This window comes from Sprattus sprattus, assembly GCF_963457725.1.
Source record: "Sprattus sprattus genome assembly, chromosome: 8".
NCBI classification, from domain to species: Eukaryota; Metazoa; Chordata; class Actinopteri; order Clupeiformes; family Clupeidae; genus Sprattus; species Sprattus sprattus.
In genome coordinates, this window is record NC_137927.1 from 29010801 (window position 1) to 29024089 (window position 13289).

The 13289-nt window shown below is 42.5% G+C and overlaps 1 protein-coding gene across 1 annotated transcript; it reads right to left on the reverse strand.

Annotated features, from left to right (window-relative positions):
* Positions 1-1512: 1512 nt before the first annotated feature.
* ap1ar (adaptor related protein complex 1 associated regulatory protein) lies at positions 1513-10794 on the reverse strand. The gene is made up of 10 exons (XM_080844001.1): positions 10448-10794; positions 9777-9825; positions 9631-9657; positions 9506-9531; positions 8364-8460; positions 7759-7857; positions 7083-7144; positions 6855-6922; positions 4573-4695; positions 1513-3468 (listed from the first exon to the last, which is right to left on the reverse strand). The coding sequence occupies exons 1-10, from the start codon at positions 10516-10518 to the stop codon at positions 3167-3169; spliced, it is 924 nt and encodes a 307-aa protein (XP_080700127.1). The 5' UTR covers positions 10519-10794; the 3' UTR covers positions 1513-3166.
* Between the last annotated feature and the right edge of the window lie 2495 nt (positions 10795-13289).

Genomic DNA, 13289 nt, shown 5'->3' on the forward strand with positions numbered 1-13289 from the left:
GACACGCTTTTATCCCTCAGAGAACCTTTAAAGCACTGCTTGCCAACCTTATCGTCACAATCAAGGAAACTTCTAGAACATGTTCATAGTACACGGCACAGACCATATGACATGAATGACAACAGTGTAAATATAGTCTCTGTTAAAGTGACAAATTAAACAGACGTCATGTTTAAGATAAGATTTTCTCCTTGAGCAACGTACTTTAACCACCGTGAAGCGACGCTCACGGTATGACGACTAGGATCTGTTTCCCCGTGTCTACTTGTAGGAATGCACTGGGAATGATATTTACAGTATATTCCTCCATTACTGGCTGAGCTCACTTAAAAAAGCCTGTGGTAGCAGTGCCATCTGCTGGCATGATATAGCTACTACAGTTCCTCACACCAGCCCAAACCACTTTGCTATGAACTGAGATCATTATGGAAACTTCCTCTCCCAAAACTGTTTACTAGTCATTAAAACCAGTCGTTATTCTGATTGTTTATTCTCATTATTCACAGCCTAATGGCATGTAATGGTGTGTACTGGGAAACGTGTCTCTGATCCACAGTCTTATGTGTGTATGTATGTCTGTCTAGGAGGTCATGGACGTTAGCACTTCTGAATACATAGACCATGAACGAGTTATAAAACCATTGCGCTAGATCACACAGCACAACACAAACAAACATAGATGCATAGACACACTGCGAGGGCAAAATAATTTCATTTTTCTTTTATTTACATGTCAAAATCCACCAGATATACTTTTTGTGTGTGGGTCAATCAGAACTACAGGAGGTTTATTTTGTTGTTTCTACAGGATGTTTTACTCCGTAAAAAGATGGAACGCACACAAACAAAAATATCAAAAGGCTCTGAAGGTTTCTCAAACACACATCATTGGTTCTGCCAACCAACCATGAAAGCACAATTAAGCTCTTGTAACATAGCTCTCAGAGGAAAGTGAGTGAGTCACTCAATCCTGTGTACGAACACACACTTTCACACATGGTCCATTCCAAACTTTCCCAATGCGCAGATCTGTCCTTTGACTGTGTGTACAGTAAGCGCTTGTCCGCCCTGGCAGTACTTTCACTTCCTGGTGTGTTTTAGGCAGGGTGTGGACATCCTTCTGACTGATGTTATGTAGGACTCAGAGTGTTTGTCCTCAGGCCTCACATCCAAAACCAACCAGGGGAGCATTTCCTGAGTGTGTCACCGTGCAATGCCCATGGCAACGCTCATGGCAACCAAGACAAAGACTATTCAAAATAATAGTTTTCTCTGTTTAGCGACAGCCATTGCACAATGAGGACACTTTCAGGAAACACAAGGCAGCGCACTCATAAGCGCCCTGTGGTGATGATTATTGATTACTGAGATGGTGATCAGCACTATTCTAGTCAAAGTGTTGCGAATGACAGGACATCACCTCCAAAACCAGACATCTATCGAAAGGAAACATGGTCTGCTTTAAAATAGGTATCATTCAGTAGATATATACACCTCACTATTTTTTGAAACATATATAACATATTGTATAACCGAGTGCAGTAGATCGTAGAAGCAAACATACATTTGCTTCTTGTGTTGAGACATTACACATTTACATTTAAAGCTATTAGTCACACAGACAGTCAGCGAAGACACGTACCACTAGTTTTCGGTAAATGTTAAAGCATCTAAACAGCCTCACAGCAGCGTGCACTGGCTGACGGAGTGCACTCACAATCGTTCCGATGAAAAAGGCATTATAAAAATGAGTCTATAAGCTACACTTCCTTTTTTTCAAACACATTGGTTGTGATATTACCATGGTCCCAAAAGCACATTCGATAAAAGGAATAACGAAACAACATGAAGGACAGCGAGAAGTTCATTCAGATTGTTATCTTTTGTGAGGAGTTAATGTAAGCTCTTTGTGAATGCTTGGTACAGTCTCATGTACAATTAGTCATTTATTTGTGTTGAATAAAATAACAACCTTTGTGCCTTCTGTCTTTTTGGAATGCCCACTAATGTTTGTGCTGAAGAAAAGCCAACGTTTTCTCCATGTATTCTGTAGTCTTTAACCCGCAAGATGTGTGACGGCTATCCTACGTGATGTAAATACGTGCTCGCTACATTCCTCAAGAGAAAAAATAATCTGTTTGCAAGATTTCCCCCAAACCCTTGTGATTTCACATCTAATATCTAAAAGAAAAGGTTAAAAAATAATCGTTATAAATCACTGAATTTTGAGCCCCTCTCTACATTCTTCTGTGTCATTGACTCGAAGTACTAGAGTGCCAGTTTGGGGTTAGTTTTGTAGATTTTTTTCAGTTTTTTTTCTGAATTATCAAACCCAGAGGTAGAACATCAACAAACGTACAAAACCGATTGATATTTCCCTCTGATGATCCGACACCAGATCAACACAGACACTAAGCACTTCTTGCCTGTGTTTGGATGTTAGTTCCAGAACAGCAACGATTCTTAAGTTAGTGTCTCGCTGTACCTCGATCTTAAGACCACAACTTTACTACAGAACGGAGACCATCTGGGTAAAGAGATGGTGCCGAGCGCCTTGATGTAAACCTTTTTTTTTGAAAAGAAAGAGCATTTTAAATTGATAATTTTTTCTCCAAAAGGTGGCAGCATTCTGTATTTACAATTGATTTGCTGTCTCACTCCTCGTGTAGGCACTGATTTCAAGCAGACAACGTTGCTGTTGAGGAGACACAATGAGGGGAATGGGGGGCCTTCATGCTACCCACTCTGTGAAAACAAGCTCTCTCACATCCAAACAGAGGCCACATGAATTGCACTTATAATTCAACGTACTAAAATCAGACCAATTCAAAATCAAGGCTGAACAAACACAACCATCAAACCTAATTTAGAAAAGATTTGTTCCCCCCCCTATAGTTACTGGAATAAACTGATTCTCCAATTTGGATTAAAACTGGTACTCCACTGACCAACCAGTAGAGGTCTTGAATTGGTCTTGCGTGATACAGACAACTACAGTATCTTCCAGAGAAAACTCTGGAAAAAGACTTCTGGCCTGGTCTGGTCTAGTCTTGGCTGGACCAACTCTTGTTGAGGTTAGGCTGCACCTGACAGAAGGAGTTTAGGGTTAAGTTGAGACTGGACCCGAGTGATCCGAAGACTGTGCCTACTCTGATGCTCACTGAGACTACCTCTCCTGCTTCTCTAGGTTGGACGTCTCCTGGATATCTTCTGTGGGTGTGTCCAAGACGGGGTTGACAAAGCCCTCGTACTCGTACTCTTTCTCGTCGTCATCCTCCTCCTCCTCGTCGTCTTCGTTGTCGACGGCATGTGCGCTCACAAAGTCGTTCTCCCACTCCAGGGCGTTGGAGTCCTCAGAGGCGGAGGTGGGGCCGCTAGTGAGCGGCTTCCCTCCAGGCCGTAGTGCCGCGCGGAGAATGTCCTCCTCGGTCTTTGAGCGCTCCCACGCTGGACCCATACGGTTCATGCCTGCAGTCACACACACACACACACACAAACAACAATATGTATTTATACACAATTTTCACATTGCACATCCAACATTAGAGGAAAGTCAAAGCAAATTTATTTATATAGCACATTTCAAACAGAGATAATTCAATTATATAAATGAAAGCAAAAGGATAAATAAAGACCAAGAAAATATATATCTATATTTTTTTCATTGTATAAAATTGCAGTTGTTAGACAAGCATAGAAAAATAAAAGCTAAAGAACATAGCGACTAAATAAAGGACAAAGTACATCAAATAGAAGCAAAACATTGAGGACGTAGTGTGTGTCTCTTTTGGAGACCAGGAGCAACAGCCTGAATAGCATCCATAATAGAATCCGTAACAGAAACCGATTTCAGATAAAAGACAGAAACAGAGCCCAGCCCTGGACTAGAGCCTTAAAATAGGAACGCCAATCTTTCTCGGAACGCTTAAAAGAGAACCATAGGACAATAGCATGAATAGAATCCTAAATAGAATCCTTAATAGAGCCCGATAGAGCTGTGTTCAGAGAAAGGCCAGAGATACAGCTCAGCCTGAGAACAGAGCATAAACAGAGGGCCGATAGTGGGGCTTAACTATAAACCCCAGGTGTTAGTTTCCTGTCAGGAAAGACTAGAGGTCGACTTCCAGAATTAAAGTGCCTTCTAACAATTAACATGAAAAAGAGAGTGCATTGGGGCAGTTAACAAGAAGCATCTGAGAACAGTTGGGACTTCGCTCGAACTCTGAAACTGCCTCGAGTTGGGACACCTTTGATGTCATCAGGAAGTTGCTTCCAGAGCTGAGCCGCACGGCAGCCAAAGGCTGTTTCGTCATGTTTAGTTCTGACAGTGGGTATTATTACCAATAGATTTTTCTCCAGTGATCTGAGGGAACTAGCAGGTGTGTACAGCTGAAACATATCTGAGAGGTAGTTTGGTCCTGTCCAATTTAGTGATTTATAAACACGCAGCAGTGCTTTAAATACATTCTGTGACTTCCTGGAAGCCAGTGTAATGACTTAAGTATTTAAGAGAATTGTGTACAAGCTGAAGCTGTTTGGTTTTCAAACCCAGCTGAGGGAGGATAGCCTCACCTTCCTCATCCTCCCACTCCAGGTCCAGGGAGGTGCCGTCATCGTTTGTGGAGCGGGTCTTGCTGGTGAAGTCCCAGCTGCTCTCGGTGTTCGGGGTGACAATGTTTGTCTCAGATGACAGCCCTGAGGAAACAAGTCAGCTTCACTCAACAAGCAGAAGAGGGGGAACAGACACAACAGTCTGAAGTTCTATTATCTACGACTGTCCTAAATGCACACTGCATAGATTTGGTGATCCAAGCGGTATGAAAGTAGTGTAAACTGCAGACTTTCTTTCCAAATAATGAAACAAGATTATCAAGATGGTTTGGAAGACTGTATTAATCTAAAACGGAATAATTTTGCACTTTCAAAATGTTTTAAAACTCTTGAAACGGTTAAAACATCAAATGCCCCTTTTTACAGCCTAACCGAAAGAATAAAGACTTTAGTGTAAAACATCAGAATGAGTTTAAATGAGTGCCTTTATGTTATAATCATCTAGCCTAGACACAACCATTTCCAATAATGTAAAACTAGGCAGTTTGTTCTTAAAGTCTTGGAGCTGTGTTGTGCTAATTCTGCCTAACTGAAGATCATAATGAAAGCTGACTGGTGTTAGCTTAGTCTATAATGGCATATTTCTGGCTCAAATAAAGTCATTGCAAGTTTCTAGCTCACATTAGATTAAAGTAATTAAGTTAATGGTTTTAATTCAACCAATTTCTTTTCCTTATCAGACCAAGGTCCTTAAAGTAACTCCTTACATTCCACTTCAAAATAGCACTGCCTTTTCAAAGGGCAGTTTGTCTCCAACTCGACCAAAATCAAAATACAGCCTCTATACCCAAAAGCCACTGCATTTGAACAGAATAAGATCCAGGTGATACCAAACAGTAAAAGTATGCAATATGACAGCGAATATAAAAGTATATTCACATTGAGATGTACCAGGATCTCAAGCTCAGTCCCTGTGACTTTATAAAGGGCCTGGCATGTTTTGCATGAAACTTTGTTTCATTTGACCTTATGAGGACATACATATGACTGTGTGGGACTGTGTGGAGAAGGTCCACCCACTTAACAGATGACCTCTCATGGTCTGCCAACACCTCAGAGACAGTCAGAAAGGCACAGCAGCGACTACACTTCCTGAGAGTACTCAGGAAAAACAACCTGGAGTGTAATCTGATGGTGGCCTTCTACCGCACCACTATCGAAAGCGTACTGACCTACTGCATCTCGGCGTGGTACTCCGGTTGCACTGCAGCAGACAAGAGAGCCCTCCAAAGGGTCATCAACACAGGCCAAAAAATCACTAGCTGCTCACTGCCCTCCCTGGAATCCATTGGCTGCTCTCTCTACCTTAGCAGGGCCAATAACATCTTGAAAGAGTCCTCTCCCCCAGGCCACAATCTATTCTCTCTCCTGCCCTCAGGCAAACGGTACTGGTCCTTTAGAGCAAGGACCACGTGTCTAAAGAACAGCTCCTTTGAGCTACACCAACATGAACAAATTCATTTGGTGAAGACATTCCAACTCATATTAACTATTCTAGTCATTCCAACACACATGACCTATTCTAGTCATTCCAACACACTTGCATTCCTGACATTCTTTTATGGCGGTCTCCAAACATAGGTGCACATGTTCGGAACAAGAGATTCCCCGTGTCCCAAACAGATAAGGACAAGAGCCACATGGTGACATTTTGTATTCCATTCTTTGTATTTACTTAAAATACAGTATTTGTAATTCATATTTTGTATTTACTTCAACATGTTCATCGTTATTAGACATAAAGTAGTCATGTCATAAACATGGTATAGTAGATATCATATCCTGAAAATTATAATCTTTTATTTGTCATTAGGACAATCAATCTCCAACGATTTGACAACGCCATTTTTCCATGGTCAGTTATTATCAAAGTAGCTCTGGGAACTCTAGTAGGCCTCAACTGTTCCTGTCCACTTTCAACACACGATCACGGGATAAAAACATGTCATAAGCATGTTATGCTAGACACCCTTGCCTATTAGTGTTAAAGGAGAGTGTTACCTTCTATCTGTGAAATTTGAACTACAGCTCTCAGTATTGAGGTGTCATATAGGCTTGTGTCACATTGGAAGCGGTCAAAGCATCAAATATTTCCAGAGTCGTCACAGGAGTTACCCCTAACATGACACTGTTACATAAGGGAATGGCTTTGGCATGTTTATGCTAGTGTTTTGGTGTAAGGTTCAAGGAAAGCGTTACTTGACATACACCACGATGAGAGAGGTTTGCTTAGAGTGACTCACGGCTGGTGCGAAAGGCTTCTGACTGCGCCTTGACGCTCTGCAGGTAGACCTCGAACTCCCCGCCATGCCTATGGGGGGGGGGGGGGGAGCATCGGAATCAATATGAAGGTAAAGATCACCAGGGATTTCTTTTTCGCAGTTGGCAACCAAAGATCACTGACTAAATCAATACAAGATGCCCTCCGCAAGTATCAGATGAAATGGAAGGATGAAGACAGAGAGACTCACTTCTTCTGGTGGGCGGCGGTGGTCTCGGCTTCAGGCTTGCCTTTGCCTCCCTCTGCCTGTTGCTGCTTCGGAGAAGTAATATATTTTATTAGCGAGGAGATACTGACAGCTACCTTGCCTCTCTGTCATGACAGTTTAATAGTATTAGTGAAAAAGTGACTGATGGTGCACAAGAGTCTGCTGTGAACTGAACAGAAGTATGTTGGGATGGTAGGGGGAACAAATGTGAAGGTTTTGTTGCAACGAAATGTAAGAAGATTTAAAGCAACAAAAAAAGACCATGCAACAGAAGACAAACGAATATGAACATAATTAAAACATAAAATGTAAAACCTGTCAGTGTTAAAGTAAGATTAAAGCTCAAGTAATAATACTGAAATATTACAGTTTGATTAGTTTTTCTTTAATTTAACGATGACACTGAAGCAATGTCAGAAGATATGGTAGCCAAAATGGATAAGATTAAAGCCACAAATACGTATTAATGAAACCAACTGATTATTAGTCAGGCTAATGGTAGGTTCTGACCCAATTCTATACACACACAGTTAAGATTGCTCATGAGAGTTAGTTGTTAGCTAAGGGTGTGTACTGAAAGCACTTCATATAGTATACTATAAGGGGCGTGGCTATGGGGGCATGGGCGGAGACTGGGAGGGGCCCTGTGCCGCCTCACCTTCAGCAGCCTTCGTTCCCGTGCCAACCGGGCAGCCTCCCGTTGGGCAGCACATATAGCCTCCTCTTCTAGTCTCAACTTCTCCTCGTGTGCCACTAACTGGGCAGAAATAAAAACAGAAAGCTGGAGAGTTAACCGACTCAGAACAGAAGAAAAAATAAATAAAACATAATTAAAAAATTAAAAAACAGGAGGTAACATAAGCAATGTACAACTGCAAATCAATTAAATGAAAAAACACAGGAGCTAAAATTAAAAATATAAAAAAGCAAAGCCTTAAGATTTTAACTGATGACATTCACCAGGACTCAAAAATGACCTTCAGTCTTTCATCTTCCCCGACATTGTTTAGCATCTCTGCATGAGCTAATGTACTTACATTTCAACTGATCACGTTCCTCTCAGGCTTTAACAACTGCTTCCCTCACTGACAAGAGCATATAATATAACGATGGAAACCTGCCCTGCTCAGCGCTGATCTACGACTTCCATCGGGAAACAAAGCAGAAAGAGCTTACGCGCACTTCTGCTGGATAAAAGTAATCTCACAGCTTTCTGCTCCTGCAGGACTTGGCCAAGGAGATTTAGAGGACCTCCATTCATACCTCAGCATGCAGCTTCTCATCGATCAGTGTCTGCTGGTCTGCAATGGCAGCGTAGCGGTGCTCCTTAAGGTGGCCGATCTCGTCCTCGCTGATTGGCCTGTGGGATCAAAACCAGGAGGAACACTCCACAAATGTCACCTGTGATCTGAACTGGATACCTACACACTGCGGTCTGGATCCTGCAGTTTTCATTCTTCCACTTACACACAAAAAAAGCTGGACAGGGAGAGATGAGCTTTCTTCACAGACCCTGACTCAATTCAATTCTATTTATATAGCGCCAAAAACAATAGAATTGTCTCAAGGGTGCTTTAAAGCAGCTGGCTTCAGACTGGATGTCATTCTGATGCGGAGCCCACCGGCAGTTGAGCCCACTGTGTATCTGGGGTGATGTTAGTCATGGTTATCTCTTAAGTCAACATAACACGACAGGGGCTAAATCTCTCTACCACATTAAAGCAGCAACCAACTGAATACTGAGATGGCAATTTTGGAGCCTCTAAGAGCTTCCTGGGCTCATCACAATGTGTGTGATTTAGTCACAAAAAGTCTGCCTCACAGGCCTACGTGTAGCCGATAGCCTGCAGCACTGCCAATCAGTCAATACATCAATTAGTACAAGCCTACTGGTATTTGTTGAACATATAGTAAGACTGAACCTGCTCCCATTTTCTAGGAGTTTATGATGTATCTGGCCTTTGCCTTTAAAAATTACAACATTTCCCCCAGGATCAATAAAGTATCTATCTATCTATATATAGAGGTAGATAGATAAATACTTTATTGATCCTGGGGGAAACGTTGGAATTTTTATATAAATACATTTTTATATAAATAAAAACATTATATATAAATGACTGAAAATCCATGTTTTAATGCATGGCGCAGGCAGAGATGACAGGAAAGCCCGCCTATGGGATGACAAGTGTCTGAGTCAGTGGCCCATTTCCCTTAACTCTCACTGTGACTCACAGTGTAATACCTGGAAGTCAGCATTTTAGTGTTAAGAGTGATGATCTAGTAGTTTGCGAAGGCAAAGAAGCATAATAAAAGATTCTTCATCTGGTAGTTCTGCATCAATTTAGTGATTTTATATTGCTGTGCTGTATTAAAAAGGAAAGTGGAAATTATCTGTGGCCTACCTTGGACAAGTTTCTGAACTTTCTCCCTGAAAAAGAGAGACCTTTATAAGCATTGCGTTAAAGAAATCTAACCAGAGCATGTAGACTGCATGAACTTCCATTCAAAAATAATCTCTATTCCTTACCTCATCGCTTTCAACAAGGTTCTCGAACTGAAAATATATGTGAAGACAGAAATTTGTCAGAATGCAGACACATGCCATTACTTTCTAAATGAAGTCTCATGTCATGTAATGTGATTCAACATCTATTTCACAATGTCTTACTGTACCTCTATAGTGTAATGTTCCCCAGTTGTAGTGCTTCTGAAGTACTTTGACCTGTGTATTTAAAGTAAAAGATTTTCAGTGTTCTGTCCGTCTATGTGTTTACTTGTGCAAACAAACGACATCTGGAAGCAATTTTAAGAAGAACGTAGTAAACCAAACTGTACACCTTAAAGTTAACTGTGCCAAAATGTCAAGATTTCAAGATGAAGATCAATTTTAAGATCAAGAATCGGGACCATTAACAGTATTCTAAAAACGTCAAAACTCGATATAACGAGTCATCTTTAAATACCCACTTATCACTTAGCTAAAACAGTTGCATGCTACGGTAGTACTTCTATGGGCTAACGGTGATGATGACAGATACATTAATTGCAATCAACTGCATTGGGGATGGGGCGTGGTCATTCGAGAATGTGGCTAACTGATGCGGAAACAGCTAACATTAGGTTGTCAGTCCCGCAATATGGCTTGTTTTATACAGACGTTTTCCTGGCATCGACATTCAGCTACGTCTGTTGCAACCTTATCGTAGCGAGCTAGCAGGCAACCAGCAACTTAACAGGTAACGTTATTGATGACTAGCTCAACACCAGATGTGACAGCTGGTTTCTCTGAAACGCATAACGTTACTTTAAGCACACAAAGTAATTAGTAAGAAATGTGAACTTACCCTCCTCCTCGCTGAATTCTATTCGCTTCCCTTCTAAATAACCCATAGCAGTGAGTCCAACAGTTCCCCATGGCATTATGTCAAAGTAGAGAGCCAGGATGATTAGCTAGCTATGTTGAAACTGGATAGTTAGCTGGCAGGCTAGCCAGACATGTAACATATCAGTTGACCAGAATTATCATTCTAGAAACATTCTCTTCTCTTTACATACAGGCAGAGAAACGCAAAACCAGGTGGGCCTTTTCCTTGTAAACATGACAAATTATAACGTTAGTTGTCAAAGGAAGTGCACAACTACCCCAGATTGCTTCATGAGTGATCTCCACCTGACGTTAGCTCAGGGTTAGCTTTTCTTTTGTTTCCTCTTCCTGACAACTCACACGTGATTAATGTTTGAACTACGGCGAGCCAGTAGGTTAAAATAGCTCATTCATTTTAAAACCAGCAGGGGGAGACAGACATCAGAAAGTGCCTCAGCGAAACTAGGCCATGACTTATAGTATGAGGCATACCCTTCATCACTCGTCCTTACCCTTCATATTTACACAGAACACCCCCCCCCTTCCACCCCCGCCCCATCTTAATATTGAGGACACGTCAGGTTCCACTTATTAGTTCTGCTCAGCCTACGTCCCGCAGATTCACAAAGGTCACAGGGATTAATATCTGAGGCGCTGACGGACTTTGACGCCTGATCCCCCGCAGAGCGTATCAGACGTCACAGCGTGTGAAGCAGTGGGCACAGATTGTCAAACAGGTACTGCGGCCCTGTCCGGCGCGTTGCTGATTGCGTGCTCACACACCTGCTCCTGGTCGCGGGGTGCCCTGGGTTCCTAATGAAAAGTAGATTATACCTGGAGACAGGGACCACCGCACTGTTGACTCCCAACAGGAGCCCAGGAGCGACAGCTGTCGTGATGTAGGTGTCTGGCAGCGCGTGCGGAAAAGAAAGAACCCAGAGAGGCAGACAGACTATTAAACAGAACCGTTCAACCCCTAAAAATGGAACGCAGTGACGCACTGCTTTCACCTTGTTGCATAAGAGGTTAATTTCTCCTCAGCTAAAACATCACTGACATTTGGGAGTGAGACTGTTCTCTGCAGTTTGCCCATGTATGGAATATAGATGCGTTTCTCTAAGAAATAGTTTGTCAGTATCCGCGCTGTTTATAGATATTGTGTCAGAGGCACTCGGACCTATTGCTTTTGACATTTAACCCGCTTAAACTAAGATGGCAGAAGACTCTTGCTCTGAAAATTCATGCCCTTCGGGTGGAAATCTTTGCTCACTGGTGCATGTTGAATCGTCTGGGCCACCATGTGTCCAGCTGTGCAGACTCACCAGTCTCTCAGCTCATGAGAAGCTACGCACATGTGTAAAGGATACGTAAGAAATGTGCCTGAGAACGCAAATGCATGGGAGATTGCAAGGGTATTGTCCACGTGATGCTGAGAGTCAGAATAGACCGGACAGCAACAAAGCAGGGGTCTCGTTTGTGTTCATCTTCTTCCTTCTTTTCCTTTTTTTTTTTTCTTTCCTGGAAGACAGCCGGAGTTCCAATTCCCAAATGTCCTATGCATGACCAGTCAGCATCCTCGTCCTCGTCGCCCCTCCCCTCCCCTCCCCTCCCCTCCCCTCCCCTCCCCTCCCCTCCCCTCACCTCCCCATCCCAGCCCCCAAGTGTGACCGGAGCAGATGCGAGCGAGAGGCATCATCCTCTGTCAGCAGCTCTCCCCTTGGCCTGATGGACACATCGGGCTGATCCCACTGGCCTCAGGTCTGTGCAGTGTCCCGCCACACCGCCAGCCAACAGGACACTCAGCCATCAGGGTGCGCCCCAGTCAGGTATCTTAACATGATGTGTCCCATCCTCAGCCTCTGAGAGATAATAATGTTTTTGTTTTGTTTGTTTTTTTTAAACACAGAGCTTTCATACGGGTACCCAGGACAGGCCATTACACTGCTGTTTAGCACAGTGATTAATAAGATGAGTTGGTCCGGAAAATGTACTAATATGTACGTATGTACGAATATGAATACACATGAATATACATTAATTTAACAGCAAAAAAACAGGTGTATACAAAAAACACTGACTCTGAATAAGGTTGCTTGTGCTTATTCATGGCATTGCATTTGATAACATAGTGTCTGTTTTTCTACTCTTTTGTTTCATGTTTAATATATCTTATTTACCATAGACATTCAGAGGGGAAGTTGAAGTCTTGAAGCAGCGGCTCTCATAGGTCTTTTAACCCTCTGCTTCTTGAGTTACCCAACATGGCCTTTGTTTAGGCTGAAAGAAACTCTCAACACAGGCTCATCTCTGCGTCACATCGTTTTCCAGCCACTTTAAATCCATAGCCACAAAGAAAATCCGCTCAAATCCCGCAGATGTCCTCCAGCACTGCCTACACTGTGGGACTTACCTCAGATTCATCCCAGAGTTGCAGCCCGGAATGCTAACTCGCAGCAAAAACTAGTAATCAGGCACGCTCAAGACGGCTTCTCTTTAAAAGATAACAAGGTTGCTGTTGTCAGTGGAAAACTATATGACAGACAGGATCTGCTGAATAGGTAGGTTTCAGTGATTATATATTTCATACTGTCTTCCTAACCCTTTATTGTCTTCATATGGAATACCTTACATACAATCCCATCCGAATATAAACTGAATAAGAAATATTTTTGAACTTGACAGAGGTGCTGGCCACTTGTCCAGACTTTCTTGGGGACACCCCCCCACACACACACACACACACACACACACACACACACACACACACACACACACACACACTCACACACACACACACACACACACACACACACACACACACA